Here is an 18,652-nt window from a genome sequence, read left to right on the forward strand (position 1 = left end):
AAAACAAATCCATTGTTTTTATTTAACATTGTTGTAAGACTCTTATATTTTTCCCAGCTGTTTCCGACTGAGTTAAACAATCCTGTTAGCAATAGAGCTAAGGATGGTTTGTTTGGTTGGTCCAACACTGATGTTTTAATGGCGATTTATGAGATTATTTACAAACTATTCTCTTTTACAGCCTACTAAAAGTCTACAGTCAACAAAATTACCCCAAAATTCTCATGAAATCAGAAACATTTCCATATGTTCAAACTTAGAATAAATGTCTGACGAGAAATGCAAATGGTTAGGGCAGTGAATAATTTAATCAGTATTTAAAGGCTCATAAAAGCAGATTTTCTACCATTGAGAGGTGAAGACACCATAGAACAGCGTCTCTTCGGCATCACTGCCCTCCGGTGGTTGGAGGGTGAACACATCCTGCACAATGTTAAAAGGAAGATGTTTGGGGAGCTGACAGAGCAGCGAGGCTTTGGCAAAGGACGTCCACTTCTTCTGCAGAATTCTTTGACCTCCAATGTCATTCTGTGAAACCAACACAGGGCTGTTCAATCTGTAAGTTGATTACTTTTAGCATTAATGATGCAACACTGTGCTGAGTTTTGTAACCTTGCAGACTTGAGCCACCCGAGAGATTCCAAGCTTGTTCAAATAGTTGAACTCTTTCCCAACTTCATTAAAGAAGAAGTAGAGTTTCCCCTCTGCTGGGTCCTGAGATGAGCTCACGAACGTTGGCTCTGAAATACAGGAAGTGATAACAACCGGACTGGTTGAATGCAGGTCTGAATGCAGCAAAACTAGAAGAATGACTTGGCTGGTGAATCAGAGACATGGAAAAGATCCGGGTGATAAATATGTTGCTTCAACATCTAACCTGGAATATTCCCTGGTGATGAAATTCCTGATTAAAAGTCATTTTTAAAGTACAGACGTTAACAAGGTGACTGCAAAGATTTTATGAAGCAAAGAGGAAATGAACCAGTGGAGACAGAAAGCAGGAAGCTCGCTGTGCATCATGCTGAAACTGCACTGTGGTTTGGCTGAAATGACGCTGTGTGGCATGAATGTTTGCTCCGAATGTGTTTGGTATTAAGTTCTGGCTGAGTCACTTGGGTTTATATCAGCATAATCCAGCAGTGGCAAAGAAGGGGTTGAAACCAGCTTTCTTCAGTCTGGAAAAGCATCAGCTTCTCAGTGGGGATGTGGGATTCATAAAGCATGAACCCAGATATTTAAAGAGTAAACTTTAATTGGCCTAGTTTGCAGGATGAGAATCAGAGGCAGAGATGGACTATCTTTATGTTATCACACATTTGTCAACGAACGGTGGTGAAGGTAGAACATATTTTACAGAGAGCATCGGCTAGAAAGTGGGCAGATCTGTATAACACAATGTCATCTGCATAAAAGTGTGTCTTTACATTCAGAACACCTGAAGTAGCTCATTTATGTCAATTCTGAACAGAAGAGGACCTTGGATAGAATCCTGTGGAACTCCAGGACATATCACAACTTCATATGAATCCAATATGTCTAACACTTAATCAGCCAATCACATGGCAGCATGTAGGGATGGCCAAGACTGAAGTTCTAAATGAGCATCAGAATGAGGAATTATGTAAATTTAAGGTAGTTGCCCTGAATGTTTACTGGGATTTTAACACCTAACCATCTGTAGGGGTTCAAAAGAAGATCTGAAGAGGCAAAAAGTCCAGCGGACAGCAGCTGTCTGGACCAGAACGGTCCGACTCATAGCTAGACAGTGGTCCTGATGAAACTACGCACTTCAGGTTCAAGTCGCAGGTCATCCTGACAAAACTACGCACTTCAGGATCAAGTCGCAGGTCATCCTGACAAAACTACGCACTTCAGGTACAAGTCGCAGGTCATCCTGACAAAACTACGAACTTCAGGTACAAGTCGCAGGTCATCCTGACAAAACTACGAACTTCAGGATCACGTCGCAGGTCATCCTGACAAAACTACGCACTTCAGGTACAAGTCGCAGGTCATCCTGACAAAACTACGCACTTCAGGTACAAGTCGCAGGTCATCCTGACAAAACTACGCACTTCGGGTACAAGTCGCAGGTCATCCTGACAAAACTACGCACTTCAGGTACAAGTCGCAGGTCATCCTGACAAAACTACGCACTTCAGGTACAAGTCGCAGGTCATCCTGACAAAACTACGCACTTCAGGTACAAGTCGCAGGTCATCCTGACAAAACTACGAACTTCAGGTACAAGTCGCAGGTCATCCTGACAAAACTACGAACTTCAGGATCACGTCGCAGGTCATCCTGACAAAACTACGCACTTCAGGTACAAGTCGCAGGTCATCCTGACAAAACTACGCACTTCAGGTACAAGTCGCAGGTCATCCTGACAAAACTACGCACTTCAGGTACAAGTCGCAGGTCATCCTGACAAAACTACGCACTTCAGGTACAAGTCGCAGGTCATCCTGACGAAACTACGCACTTCAGGTACAAGTCGCAGGTCATCCTGACGAAACTACGAACTTCAGGTACAAGTCGCAGGTCATCCTGACGAAACTATGAACTTCAGGTACAGGTCGCAGGTCATCCTGACAAAACTACGCACTTCAGGATCAAGTCGCAGGTCATCCTGACGAAACTACGAACTTCAGGTACAGGTCGCAGGTCATCCTGACAAAACTACGCACTTCAGGTACAAGTCGCAGGTCATCCTGACGAAACTACGAACTTCAGGTACAGGTCGCTGGTCATCCTGACGAAACTACGAACTTCAGGTACAGGTCGCTGGTCATCCTGACGAAACTACGAACTTCAGGTACAAGTCGCAGGTCATCCTGACGAAACTACGCACTTCAGGTACAAGTCGCAGGTCATCCTGACGAAACTACGCACTTCAGGTACAGGTCGCTGGTCATCCTGACGAAACTACGAACTTCAGGTACAAGTCGCAGGTCATCCTGATGAAACTACGCACTTCAGGTACAAGTCGCAGGTCATCCTGACGAAACTACGCACTTCAGGTACAAGTCGCAGGTCATCCTGACGAAACTACGCACTTCAGGTACAAGTCGCAGGTCATCCTGACGAAACTACGAACTTCAGGTACAAGTCGCAGGTCATCCTGACAAAACTACGAACTTCAGGATCACGTCGCAGGTCATCCTGACAAAACTACGCACTTCAGGTACAAGTCGCAGGTCATCCTGACAAAACTACGCACTTCAGGTACAAGTCGCAGGTCATCCTGACAAAACTACGCACTTCGGGTACAAGTCGCAGGTCATCCTGACAAAACTACGAACTTCAGGTACAGGTCGCTGGTCATCCTGACGAAACTACGAACTTCAAGTACAGGTCGCTGGTCATCCTGACGAAACTACGAACTTCAGGTACAAGTCGCAGGTCATCCTGACGAAACTACGCACTTCAGGTACAAGTCGCAGGTCATCCTGACGAAACTACGCACTTCAGGTACAAGTCGCAGGTCATCCTGATGAAACTACGCACTTCAGGTACAAGTCGCAGGTCATCCTGACGAAACTACGCACTTCAGGTACAAGTCGCAGGTCATCCTGACGAAACTACGCACTTCAGGTACAAGTCGCAGGTCATCCTGACGAAACTACGAACTTCAGGTACAAGTCGCAGGTCATCCTGACGAAACTACGAACTTCAAGTACAGGTCGCAGGTCATCCTGACGAAACTACGAACTTCAGGTACAGGTCGCAGGTCATCCTGACGAAACTACGAACTTCAGGTACAAGTCGCAGCTCATCCTGACGACAAGTCGCAGGTCATCCTGACAAAACTACGAACTTCAGGTACAAGTTGTCCTAAAGACTTCTTTCTGAATATTTCTGTGAGTAAGCGACGGCACATTGATTGAATCATCAACAGGTTGTATTTTAGATTCTTCCTGTTTGACAGCTCTTATTTCTTCCTGTTTTTCTGAATCTGACTTATGCTGACACGTTGTCATTCTCTCAAATTATTTCTGCATTTCTAGTTGAAAAGTTTAAAATAATTCTGGGACAGTTAGATGCTTTAATGATGGAAACATCAGGATTTTCCTGCTCACCTCCAAGTAAGTTGTTGGAAGACTCCAGGCTGACGTCTGGCTTGTTGCCTTTGCTGAAGAATCGAGAAATCTGAGGCTGGACTCCTTTAAAGTCGACAGTTGTGGCGGTAAACAGCTCGCCGTCTGCACATGTAGAGACAGAAGTACTGATGATAACCTTTAACGTGTTTTCATACACGTGTGACTGGAAAGATGCAGGAAAATTTAGCTTCTTCTCACCTTAAAACCAGTTTAAGGATCAGAAACTGAAACGTCTTCAGGTTTTAACATAATCTGGTGTCAAACTTGGATAGTCAGACTTCAGGAAAGCAAATATACTGAATATATTTAAATCTCCTTTTCTGACTTTTCTTGAACTACAAGATGCTGCTGAGCATCAGCCTCGGAGGAGGAACTACACTCTGCAGTTCCTCATTAGTTCTTCAAAGGTGGTGAAATCTCTGAATTAGCGTCTCTGAAGCAGACCCAGACTGGTGACATACTAGTCCTTCTCCAGAGACACCAGCATGCAGGTTTAACTTCTCATTTTGGTCATTTGGTAAACTTTTTCTGCCAGAAGTAACTGCAGTCTGACCTGAGGGCTAAGCAGGAGTAAGTATGGAGGATAAGATCCACAATCAATGACAAGATCTCTTCAGTGTAAAATCACACAAAATATTTGTGTAGTTTTTCTGTGAGATTATGTTTTAAAAAGTAACAATTTAAATAATCAAAAATACGCATGATTTATGATTTTGTGGTTTTTGTGATGGCTTTGCGAACCGACAGATATAAAGTTGTAACTACGTCAGACTTTATTTATGTAGCCCAACATGAATTCACAAACTGCGTAGCATTCAATGTCGGTTTATTTCAACGTAATTAAATTAGCTTCCGAGCGTTGTTAAACGTCGCCGTCCTCATACTTCATACATCTTTTACGTTGGCATGTTGTCAAGTCAGTTCAACCACTAGAGGGCATCGGTGAGCTCGGAGTTCACGTCTGTGTTTTGACAATGGTTGCTAGCTGTAATGCACTGCTACAACGCTGCTTACAACCTCTAAAAAACACAAGAAGAAGGAAAAAGAAAACCACAAAGTTTTGTTGTGGTGGTATCTTCTCAACTTCTTCAGGTGCTTTTTGCTTCACCTTCTTCCTCTCCCTCCTCCTCTTCTCTGGTTTGTTCCTTTCGCTTGTTCTGTCAGCTACACAACTCGACACTGCCCCCGGTGATCATCAGCGGTATCGCCCCGTTTTCTGCATTAAGTGACAGACTGCTGAGGTTGAAAACAAAGCCAGTTAACATGCGTTACCAACACGGGAGAATCTGTCCGTCTTGAGACATAATGCTGGAATGGAGGAGGTGTTGCGGATGAGTCGGGTTCCTTCCTTCGATTATGACAAATAAAATTATTCTACGTGGAAACTGTGTGAATTCGTTCTCAGTCTGCAGCCGTCGATGTTCATCTCTAACTTCTATTTGTTTCTCATCCTGTCTTTAGTTTTCCTTTCTGTGTTCAGTCTGTTTTCATGATTCCGCCTCCTCAGCCCTCCTGTTTCACCTCGTCCATCCCTCTGTCCTACGTCTTCTAACCCGCGCTGCACTTTCTTCCCTGTTACCTGCAGCACCGTTACGTTTTCCCTCTAAGCCTTACTGACCGATGGTGATGGCGGTGCTCCTCTGGAAGGGGCTGAACGGACAGCGACCTTTAGCGCCGTTCTGAGAGACGATGGAGAGGCTTTCAGCATCCTGAGGAAGAAAACCGATAAATGAGTCTGAACTGTAGAATCATCACAAAAAGGACAAAGTTGTGAGGACTTACAATGTAGGCTTCATGGGGGCTGAAAGCGTAGCTACCGCAGGCATACAGGTGGGTGGAGTTCAGGGGTTGCAACACATGGACAAAGTTTGGACAGTCGGTCTGAGGACAGAAAACAAATAATAAAGGGAGGGATGAACTCGTAGCATCTGATTCACAGTTTACTGTGATTGTCCTGCTGAAACCTGCAAGGTCTTCCCTGAAAGAGACGTTGTCTGGATGGGAGCAGATGTTTCAGCATTGATGGAGCTTCCCAGATGTGGAAGCTGCCCACGCCATCGGCACTAATGCAACCCCATCCCATCAGAGATGCAGGCTGATAACAAGCTGGATGCTCCCTCTCCTCTTTAGTCTGCAGGACACGCCGTCCATGCTGTCCACAAACTATTCCACATCTTCATCCAGGTTTCCACTCAGAACATTTTAAATGAACATTTAAATTTCAGCCTGAACTGGGTTCACACTGGTTTCTGGAAGCTTCCTGACTCCATGCACTGGATCCAGTAGAGAATGAGGTCTGCTTTTAATGCAGCAGATTGCCAGCGCCCAGCCTTGTCCCAAGAAAACAGAGATTCCTTCAAATTCTCTGATTACACACTGTAAATAGTGGGACCTTCCATGTCTGAGGGACATTTTCTACAATTTTGAGGCTCATTGGTGAGACTCTGCCTCTCTGAAATGCTCATTTTACTGCATCTGTCTCCTTTATTCGGCAGATTTTCTGGATAAATCCTGAAGTGTTTGATTAGGAAGGACATTAGGTGGAGACCGATGTGTCTGGCGGTTCTGTCCTCTGAGGACGTGGAGGATGTTTACATCTTTGGATTATTGGTGATCGGGATTCTGCTGATTGGCAACAATCGACAACAACATGGAGAAGATGTCTGCTAGGATCAGTGGAAATTGACCCCCCCATTCGGCTGTTTGGAGCTGCCTGCCTGAGACCGGCTATGGACTCAAGGTCGAGGACAAATTGTTTTCCTCGCCTGGAACCCAAACAACAATCATATCTGGATTCGGCTTCCCAATGGCCTTTGGCCGGTGCAACCCGAAATCAGAACGGAAGAAGACATGTTCATAGACGCTCTGTTCCCCCTCCTCGACCACCCCCAGTCCCCTCCCACATAACTCACCGCCTCCCTGGACTTTGTGTCTTGTTTGAGTTTGTGCTTCAGTGTATGAGGTTTTTTTCTCTGTCTCTTCAGACTGCGACATTTAGTGGCGCAGCCCGGAGTTACGTGACCTTTTTTCCCCTCCTTTTTTATCCTAATGTATCTCCGTTCTTACCTGTTATAAGGCAGCACAGGTAAAACTGGCTGCGTGGCCTGAGCTTAAGCTTGGTTCTGTATTATTCTTTAGTCATTAATGTAACATATCTATATGTCAGACCTTGGACGAGCTGGCTTGAACTTTGAATTTCCCCTCGAGGATGAATAAAGTATCTTTGATTTGATTTGATATTTACCGCTGGATTCTTCCCTTTATTCCCGCAGGTGTTGACCTCTCCTTCACTGGGACTCCACTGCACCTGAACACAGAACAAACACCTGAGTGAAACAGCAGCGCGGACGTCACACCTGGAGGAAACTCAGCCGCCCACCTTCTTCTTCATCCTGATGACATCATGCTCACTGACATCCAATGAGAAGACGGCGTCTCGCGCCCCAACGTACAGGGTGGCGCCATCATCACTAAGCAACAGCGTGGTGGTGTTGTGGACGTCAGGGAGGCCGAAGTGGAACAGAGGTCTTTCTGTGGAGTCTGAAAACAGCCGTTAACAGCTGGTTAGTCCAGTTAAACCAGGTTAAGGCGGGTCTGGTCAGCGACTCGGCGGTCCCAGAACAAAGAAAAGCAGAAGACCTGGACCACAATCCTGCAGTCAAGAAGCAGAGAAGTTTGTTGTGGAGTTTTATTCAATTTCTTTGTTCAAGGCGTCTTGTTTCTGCCTCCGGTTGAGTTGAAACCCCAAAATAAACACTGCATCTCTGCAGTTTCACCGGCTCTCTTCAGCTCAGATGAATCTCTTCACACCTTCTCTGAATATTTCCTCTGAACAGTTTGCACAAAATGTTTTTGCGAATCAACGTCAGGATTTGGAATATTTTTATAAATATTTTATTTTTGTCATTTTTAACAAAAATTTCAAAGATGGTACAAAAAATGTTTGTGTTTATTGTGACTGTAAAATAATAAGAGAGTGAAGTAAACATACATAAAAGATTGAAGGAGAAAGGATCAGAATGATAAAAATAACATGAACTGATAAAAACAGGGTTAAAAAGAAGAAAAAGGAGGAAAACGCTGACGTGTAGCTTTGAGATGTAAAATGGAAGATTACTCCGTGTCGAAGTGGAAAGTCCCGTCCCCTGTTGGAAACCACTAAAACTCTAAAATAAACTACAGAAACTCGTATGCGGGGCGGAGAAAGTACTTTCTGAGTACTTGAGGTCTAAACATGTGGTTAGAGATCGACACGTTCATCTTCATCGTTCTGCAGACAGATCGGTCAAACACACAAGATGCCTTCCGACGTCTCAGTCCTCCCAGACACATCTCACACTCTCCTGGCCTCAAGTATATACACATTAAAAACGTCTTTTCAATGGATGAAAAGTTAATAAATACACACAAAAATACATATAGCCGAGGGGAAACATTTATTTTTATTTGCATTTCCTACATTAAGATGTTTAGAGCTTTATGTTTATGTCAGCCTTTAAGGAATCTGTAGTAAGTGATCAATTCAATAAATGAGCCTCTTCTATTAGTGTTGTTAAACTGTTAAACATGACTTCCCTTCAAGTCATGAAGCAGTAAACAGATACAGTCCAAAATGTAGGATAAAACAACGAGGAGCTGGATTTCACGGCACGACGAGGGGCGTCGTCGTCACCATGGTCCCACACTGTCAACATTTTTAAACAAACGTTTATTTCCGTTCCTTTTATTCTTTTTTTTTTTCTTTTTTTTTAACAACAAAACTCCCTAAATATACCAAAGTAGGCAAGAGAAACTTTTATTTTGGCTTCTATAGTTTCTTTGTCAAACAGCTGTTGTTAAGTGAGTTTCTCTCATTCACCTGTCAAAAATCAGCTGATCTGAACCAGCTGATTAACGTGTTGCTATGGTAACGCCCTGAAGGGAATGATAGGACAGTAATTGAACTTGTCCATCTATCAGTGACCACGGTACAGATAATATGAATGTGTCATCCCACTCCTCCCCTCTTACTGCATACAGGTGAAGTAACACAGGTGTAATTATTTGTAAAGTTCAATGTTGCACCCTCGACGCACAGAAATCTCCTTTAATGTTAATTAATTACACAATAGCTAAACATTGTGCATATGGCACTTTATTATATAAAGTATTTTCTTCATATGTTAGTAGAGTTACATATAATCACAGCTTTATGTCGCCCAATAAGCAAAACTTTATATCCAACAATGTTGCACAACAAAGAATGTATTCATTGCACCAACACGCCCCCCAACTGTGGCGTCCCTTATTTTAATTTGTGAAAGGTGGCAACCCGAGACGTCACGGAGGCTCCGCCCATCTTTTTATATACAGTCTGTTCTCTAGATGCTGCAGCTAAAACGGATTGTTTTGATAAAACAGCTGGTGAGAAAGTACCAACATTATTACAACATGTGGCATTAATGCCGCGTCCACAACAGTATGACATCACCAGGTTTATTGCACATAAAAGCAGACGTGGACGAGGATGGAACAAACTCACGGCTTTTCCACGCTGGATGCAGAAAACAGAGCAGCAACACCAGAAACCACTGGGGGGCAGTGTTGTGTTGTATCACTGACAAACCAGAGAAGAAGAAATAGACTTTTTTTTTTTTTTTTTTTTTTTGTTTTTTGAGAAGAAGAAGTAGACGACGGTGCATAAAACCGCCAAATAAAAACCACCTGAAGAAGCTGAGAACTGCAAAAGAATGTGTTGTTTTTCTTCTTCTGGTGTTCGGACGTTGGAAACAACTTTCTAGTAGTTCGTTGCCGCTAGCAACCGCTGGGAAAACATGGAAGTGAACTCTGAACTCGCTGCTTACTAGTCTATGAACTGACTTAGCAACGTAAAAGAGGCATGGCGGCCTGAGGACGAGCCATAAGACTTGAAGAACAACGTCCTCCGGACAGACCAGACTGGACTTCTCTGGTCCTTGAAGCTTGTTCCATCCTCCACCAGAAGACAGAACTTTCTTCTTGTTCTCGAGGCTCCGAGAAGAAAATGACGTCATTTTGTTCTTGTGGATGCGTTTGAAGACAGTTCTCGACACATCGGGCTGGCAGAACTTTTTTCTTGTGGGGCTGCGAGAAGTATCGTGTGATTGGTCGGACATGTGAGGTGGGCGTGGTTAACACGGAGAAAGCAGGAAGCGGAGTTGCTGCTTCGCGTTTTTACTGCTGCAGGTAAAACGGATTGTTTAGATAAAACAGCTGATCGAGGTGGTGAGAAAGTACCAACATTTCTACATGTGGCATCAAAACACTCTGATGGGTTGTGCACGCGACAGGGTCGCGGACGAAGCTGTTTGTTAAATATGAAGCTGATGTTAAAGAATCCTTTTAAAACATTCCTGGATCCAAACGGTGATCTGGATCACCACCGGAATTTAATCAGTTCTTCTTTTTCACATTTCCAACAAACTCTGGAAATGTTTATAAAAATCCGTCCGTAGTTTTGAGTTATCTTGAGCAAAAAGACGGCGGGAAAAACATGACCTGGTGGAGGAAACAACCGGGTTCATGGCACATAAAGCAGACATCGCCCCCCGCAGTGACCCCTCCCCACTGCAGACATCGCCCCCCCGCAGTGACCCCTCCCCGCTGCAGACATCGCCCCCCGCAGTGACCCCTCCCCGCTGCAGACATCGCCCCCCGCAGTGACCCCTCCCCGCTGCAGACATCGCCCCCCGCAGTGACCCCTCCCCGCTGCAGACATCGCCCCCCGCAGTGACCCCTCCCCGCTGCAGACATCGCCCCCCGCAGTGACCCCTCCCCGCTGCAGACATCGCCCCCCGCAGTGACCCCTCCCCGCTGCAGACATCGCCCCCGCAGTGACCCCTCCCCGCTGCAGACATCGCCCCCCGCAGTGACCCCTCCCCGCTGCAGACATCGCCCCCCGCAGTGACCCCTCCCCGCTGCAGACATCGCCCCCCGCAGTGACCCCTCCCCGCTGCAGACATCGCCCCCCGCAGTGACCCCTCCCCGCTGCAGACATCGCCCCCCGCAGTGACCCCTCCCCGCTGCAGACATCGCCCCCCCCGCAGTGACCCCTCCCCGCTGCAGACATCGCCCCCCCCGCAGTGACCCCTCCCCGCTGCAGACATCGCCCCCCGCAGTGACCCCTCCCCGCTGCAGACATCGCCCCCCCCGCAGTGACCCCTCCCCGCTGCAGACATCGCCCCCCGCAGTGACCCCTCCCCGCTGCAGACATCGCCCCCCGCAGTGACCCCTCCCCGCTGCAGACATCGCCCCCCCCGCAGTGACCCCTCCCCTCAGACCTGCTTCTCCTGGAGGATGGATGGACCTGATGAAGTTGTTTCTTGTTCTTGCAGCCTGGAGAGACAGAACTCAGTTCTTGCTTGTCGTGGAAGATGGAAGAAGCTTCAGCTGTCAGCACGGTGGAGGAGGGATGATGATGATGAAGGCTGACAGAGGAAACTGTCTCATGAAGTCTTGGTTAAAAAGATAAAAGTATACGGGTAATATTTGTGTTTCCTGTGTGAAGAAGCTCATCAGCGTTTCTCACATCTCAGTCAGAAATAACCTGAAGCTGCAGCGGAATCAGACGGGGAGGGAGCGATGAATATCCTGGAGACGGTGAGGTCTCTGCTGCGGGTTGGAAGAAGACGGCGCTCAGGCAGCAGAGGGCCGATCACAAGATGAGCGGAAACGACCTCCAACAGGCCGAGCGCAGCAGCTGCTTACCGTCGTTACATAAACTCCATTTTCACCAACATGAGACTTTTTATTAAACACAGATTCTGGTGAAATGTTCCCGAACGCCTGCAGAGCTGCGTTTCCTGTCTCTCCACAGCAAAGCTCATCATGTCTGACGATCTGGAACTGGTTGATGGTGGGAATCCACCAGAGGTTCAACACAACAAACCGAGAAGAAGAAGAAGAAAGGCTGTTGGAGGAGCAGAGCAGTCCGAGTCGTCGTGGACCAACTGCTGGACAAAATACATGTATCTACAACATGTACAAGTAAACATAGCATGACAGCATGCTGTTTCCTGATCAGACCTGATCAGACCTGATCAGACCCCATCAGACCTGATCAGACCCCATCAGACCCCATCAGACCTGATCAGACCCCATCAGACCCCATCAGACCTGATCAGACCCCATAAGACCTGATCAGACCACATCAGACCCCATCAGACCTGATCAGACCCCATCAGACCCGATCAGACCCGATCAGACCCCATCAGACCCGATTAGACCCCATCAGACCTGATCAGACCCCATAAGACCTGATCAGACCCCATCAGACCTGATCAGACCCCATCAGACCCGATCAGACCCCATCAGACCTGATCAGACCCCATCAGACCTGATCAGACCCCATCAGACCCCATCAGACCTGATCAGACCCCATAAGACCTGATCAGACCCGATCAGACCCCATCAGACCTGATCAGACTCCATCAGACCTGATCAGACCCCATAAGACCTGATCAGACCCCATCAGACCCCATCAGACCTGATCAGACCCCATCAGACCCCATCAGACCTGATCAGACCCCATAAGACCTGATCAGACCCGATCAGACCCCATCAGACCTGATCAGACTCCATCAGACCTGATCAGACCTGATCAGACTCCATCAGACCTGATCAGACCCCATCAGACCTGATCAGACCCCATCAGACCCCATCAGACCTGATCAGACCCCATCAGACCTGATCAGACCCCATCAGACCCCATCAGACCTGATCAGACCCCATAAGACCTGATCAGACCCCATCAGACCCGATCAGACCCGATCAGACCTGATCAGACTCCATCAGACCTGATCAGACCCCATCAGACCTGATCAGACCCCATCAGACCCCATCAGACCTGATCAGACCCCATCAGACCTGATCAGACCCCATCAGACCCCATCAGACCTGATCAGACCCCATAAGACCTGATCAGACCCCATCAGACCCGATCAGACCCGATCAGACCCCATCAGACCCGATCAGACCCCATCAGACCTGATCAGACCCCATAAGACCTGATCAGACCCCATCAGACCTGATCAGACCCCATCAGACCTGATCAGACCCCATAAGACCTGATCAGACCCCATCAGACCCCATCAGACCTGATCAGACCCGATCAGACCCCATCAGACCCGATCAGACCCCATCAGACCTGATCAGACCCCATCAGACCTGATCAGACCCCATAAGACCTGATCAGACCTCATCAGACCCCATCAGACCTGATCAGACCCCATCAGACCCCATCAGACCTGATCAGACCCCATAAGACCTGATCAGACCCCATCAGACCCCATCAGACCTGATCAGACCCCATAAGACCTGATCAGACCCCATCAGACCCCATCAGACCTGATCAGACCCCATCAGACCCCATCAGACCCGATCAGACCCCATCAGACCTGATCAGACCCCATCAGACCTGATCAGACCCCATAAGACCTGATCAGACCCCATCAGACCCCATCAGACCTGATCAGACCCCATCAGACCCCATCAGACCTGATCAGACCCCATCAGACCCCATCAGACCTGATCAGACCCCATAAGACCTGATCAGACCCCATCAGACCCCATCAGACCTGATCAGACCCCATAAGACCTGATCAGACCCGATCAGACCCCATCAGACCCGATCAGACCCCATCAGACCTGATCAGACCCCATCAGACCTGATCAGACCCCATAAGACCTGATCAGACCCCATCAGACCCCATCAGACCTGATCAGACCCCATCAGACCCCATCAGACCTGATCAGACCCCATAAGACCTGATCAGACCCCATCAGACCCCATCAGACCTGATCAGACCCCATAAGACCTGATCAGACCACATCAGACCCCATCAGACCCGATCAGACCCAGTCAGACCTGATCAGACCCCATCAGACCTGATCAGACCCCATCAGACCCCATCAGACCTGATCAGACCCCATAAGACCTGATCAGACCACATCAGACCCCATCAGACCCGATCAGACCCCATCAGACCTGATCAGACCCCATAAGACCTGATCAGACCCCATCAGACCCCATCAGACCTGATCAGACCCCATAAGACCTGATCAGACCCCATCAGACCCCATCAGACCTGATCAGACCCCATAAGACCTGATCAGACCACATCAGACCCCATCAGACCTGATCAGACCCCATCAGACCTGATCAGACCCCATCAGACCCCATCAGACCTGATCAGACCCCATCAGACCTGATCAGACCCCATCAGACCTGATCAGACCCCATCAGACCCGATCAGACCCGATCAGACCCCATCAGACCCGATCAGACCCCATCAGACCTGATCAGACCCCATCAGACCTGATCAGACCCCATAAGACCTGATCAGACCCCATCAGACCTGATCAGACCCCATAAGACCTGATCAGACCCCATCAGACCCCATCAGACCTGATCAGACCCCATCAGACCCCATCAGACCTGATCAGACCCCATCAGACCCCATAAGACCTGATCAGACCCGATCAGACCCCATCAGACCTGATCAGACCCCATAAGACCTGATCAGACCCCATCAGACCCCATCAGACCTGATCAGACCCCATAAGACCTGATCAGACCCGATCAGACCCCATCAGACCCGATCAGACCCCATCAGACCTGATCAGACCCCATCAGACCTGATCAGACCCCATAAGACCTGATCAGACCCCATCAGACCCCATCAGACCTGATCAGACCCCATCAGACCCCATCAGACCTGATCAGACCCCATCAGACCTGATCAGACCCCATCAGACCCCATCAGACCTGATCAGACCCCATCAGACCTGATCAGACCACATCAGACCCCATCAGACCTGATCAGACCCCATCAGACCTGATCAGACCCGATCAGACCCCATCAGACCTGATCAGACCCCATCAGACCTGATCAGACCCCATAAGACCTGATCAGACCCCATCAGACCTGATCAGACCTGATCAGACCACATCAGACCCGATCAGACCCCATCAGACCCGATCAGACCCCATCAGACCTGATCAGACCCCATAAGACCTGATCAGACCCCATCAGACCTGATCAGACCTGATCAGACCACATCAGACCCCATCAGACCTGATCAGACCCCATCAGACCTGATCAGACCCCATCAGACCTGATCAGACCTGATCAGACCACATCAGACCCCATCAGACCTGATCAGACCCCATCAGACCCCATCAGACCTGATCAGACCCCATCAGACCCCATCAGACCTGATCAGACCCCATAAGACCTGATCAGACCCCATCAGACCCCATCAGACCTGATCAGACCCCATAAGACCTGATCAGACCCGATCAGACCCCATCAGACCCGATCAGACCCCATCAGACCTGATCAGACCCCATCAGACCTGATCAGACCCCATAAGACCTGATCAGACCCCATCAGACCCCATCAGACCTGATCAGACCCCATCAGACCCCATCAGACCTGATCAGACCCCATAAGACCTGATCAGACCCCATCAGACCCCATCAGACCTGATCAGACCCCATAAGACCTGATCAGACCACATCAGACCCCATCAGACCCGATCAGACCCCATCAGACCCAATCAGACCCCATCAGACCTGATCAGACCCCATCAGACCCCATCAGACCTGATCAGACCCCATAAGACCTGATCAGACCCCATCAGACCCCATCAGACCTGATCAGACCCCATCAGACCTGATCAGACCCCATAAGACCCCATCAGACCCGATCAGACCCCATCAGACCTGATCAGACCCCATCAGACCTGATCAGACCCCATAAGACCTGATCAGACCCCATAAGACCCCATCAGACCTGATCAGACCCCATCAGACCCCATCAGACCTGATCAGACCCCATAAGACCTGATCAGACCCCATCAGACCCCATCAGACCTGATCAGACCCCATAAGACCTGATCAGACCACATCAGACCCCATCAGACCTGATCAGACCCCATCAGACCTGATCAGACCCGATCAGACCCCATCAGACCTGATCAGACCCCATCAGACCTGATCAGACCCCATCAGACCTGATCAGACCCCATCAGACCTGATCAGACCCCATCAGACCCGATCAGACCCGATCAGACCCCATCAGACCCGATCAGACCCCATCAGACCTGATCAGACCCCATCAGACCTGATCAGACCCCATAAGACCTGATCAGACCCCATCAGACCTGATCAGACCCCATCAGACCCCATCAGACCTGATCAGACCCCATCAGACCCAATAAGACCTGATCAGACCCCATCAGACCCCATCAGACCTGATCAGACCCCATAAGACCTGATCAGACCCCATCAGACCCCATCAGACCTGATCAGACCCCATAAGACCTGATCAGACCCGATCAGACCCGATCAGACCCCATCAGACCTGATCAGACCCCATCAGACCTGATCAGACCCCATAAGACCTGATCAGACCCCATCAGACCCCATCAGACCTGATCAGACCCCATCAGACCCCATCAGACCTGATCAGACCCCATAAGACCTGATCAGACCCCATCAGACCCCATCAGACCTGATCAGACCCCATAAGACCTGATCAGACCACATCAGACCCCATCAGACCCGATCAGACCCCATCAGACCTGATCAGACCCCATCAGACCTGATCAGACCCCATCAGACCCCATCAGACCTGATCAGACCCCATAAGACCTGATCAGACCCCATCAGACCCCATCAGACCTGATCAGACCCCATAAGACCTGATCAGACCACATCAGACCCCATCAGACCCGATCAGACCCCATCAGACCTGATCAGACCCCATCAGACCTGATCAGACCCCATAAGACCTGATCAGACCCCATCAGACCCCATCAGACCTGATCAGACCCCATCAGACCCCATCAGACCTGATCAGACCCCATAAGACCTGATCAGACCCCATCAGACCCCATCAGACCTGATCAGACCCCATAAGACCTGATCAGACCACATCAGACCCCATCAGACCTGATCAGACCCCATCAGACCTGATCAGACCCGATCAGACCCCATCAGACCTGATCAGACCCCATCAGACCTGATCAGACCCCATCAGACCTGATCAGACCCCATAAGACCTGATCAGACCCCATCAGACCTGATCAGACCTGATCAGACCACATCAGACCCGATCAGACCCCATCAGACCCGATCAGACCCCATCAGACCTGATCAGACCCCATAAGACCTGATCAGACCCCATCAGACCTGATCAGACCTGATCAGACCACATCAGACCCCATCAGACCTGATCAGACCTGATCAGACCACATCAGACCCCATCAGACCTGATCAGACCCCATCAGACCTGATCAGACCCCATCAGACCTGATCAGACCTGATCAGACCCCATCAGACCCCATCAGACCTGATCAGACCCCATCAGACCAGATCAGACCCCATCAGACCCCATCAGACCTGATCAAACTGATCACTTTGATTGATTTTAATGAAGTCTTCGCTTCCTAACGAACATCAAACATCTACAGCTCATCCAGATGCTGCTGGTGCTTTAACTGGTCTGACCACTCACACCAGATTCCAGACCAGACCAGATTCCAGACCAGAGACCAGACCAGATTCCAGACCAGAGTTCAGACAGGAGACCAGACCAGATTCCAGACCAGATTCCAGACCAGAGTTCAGACAGGAGACCAGACCAGATTCCAGACCAGAGTCCAGACCAGAGACCAGACCAGATTCCAGACCAGAGTCCAGACAGGAGACCATACCAGATTCCAGACCAGAGACCAGATCAGAGTCTAGACCAGAGTCCAGACCAGACCAGAGACCAGATCAGAGTCCAGATCAGAGTCTAGACCAGAGTCCAGACCAGTCCAGACCAGAGACCAGATCAGAGTCTAGACCAGAGTCCAGACCAGACCAGACCAGAGACCAGATCAGACCAGAGTCCAGACCAGAGCAGAAACAAGACCAGACCAGAGTCCAGACCAGAGCAGAAACAAGACCAGACCAGAGTCCAGACCAGAGTCCAGACAAAAGTCCAGACCAGATTCCAGACCAGAGTCCAGACAGGAGACCAGACCAGTAATGTAATATATTTTTCTCTGACCAGTCCCAGTCCGACTATGGAGGATTCCTGCCTGTAACAACCTGTTTATTGGTTTCAGGTCAAACCCCAGTATCAGCCAGTTAAACCTTCCTGTCACCATATTCTGAGCTGCTTCTGTTGCTTGCATCAGTTTCCTGATTACCACAGAGATTTAGTCTCTTCAAAGGTTGAAAACCTGAACATGTGACCAGAAGTGTGTTGCAACGGTCTGTCAGACCCATCACGCTTCAGGTTCATGATGAAGCTGAAGACATGACCTGGTGATGGAGCTTGTTTCTGGAGAAGCTCACAAACATGTCGGGAAATCCTGCAAACAGGAAGTTTAATGAAAAGAAAAACATCCAGACAGCTGCAGCTTCTCAGGTCATTTCCTGCAGAGGGGGACTCCGGTTCTGACTGGTTCTCTTCCAGGGCTCTGATGGACAAACTGGAACCACATTCTGACTCCGTTCTGGTGTTCATCAGTTCAAC

General features: G+C 48.7%; 1 protein-coding gene across 1 annotated transcript in view; it reads right to left on the minus strand.

Moving 5' to 3' along the window:
* The window catches only part of LOC306755950 (semaphorin-4B-like), a gene marked incomplete at its 3' end in the record, with an annotated part of 50,016 nt that overhangs the window by 22,016 nt on the left and 9,348 nt on the right, over positions 1–18,652 (minus strand). Inside the window, exons 2-8 of the mRNA XM_079240540.1 lie at positions 7,483–7,643; positions 7,348–7,410; positions 5,886–5,984; positions 5,722–5,812; positions 4,083–4,205; positions 613–740; positions 347–528 (exon numbers count right to left, since the gene is read on the minus strand). Coding sequence (XP_079096666.1) covers positions 347–528; positions 613–740; positions 4,083–4,205; positions 5,722–5,812; positions 5,886–5,984; positions 7,348–7,410; positions 7,483–7,643 — 847 coding nt within the window. The remainder of the gene's footprint in view (positions 1–346; positions 529–612; positions 741–4,082; positions 4,206–5,721; positions 5,813–5,885; positions 5,985–7,347; positions 7,411–7,482; positions 7,644–18,652) is intronic.

Source organism: Telmatherina bonti (genome assembly GCF_933228915.1).
Source record: "Telmatherina bonti genome assembly, chromosome: 5".
NCBI classification, from domain to species: domain Eukaryota; kingdom Metazoa; phylum Chordata; class Actinopteri; order Atheriniformes; family Telmatherinidae; genus Telmatherina; species Telmatherina bonti.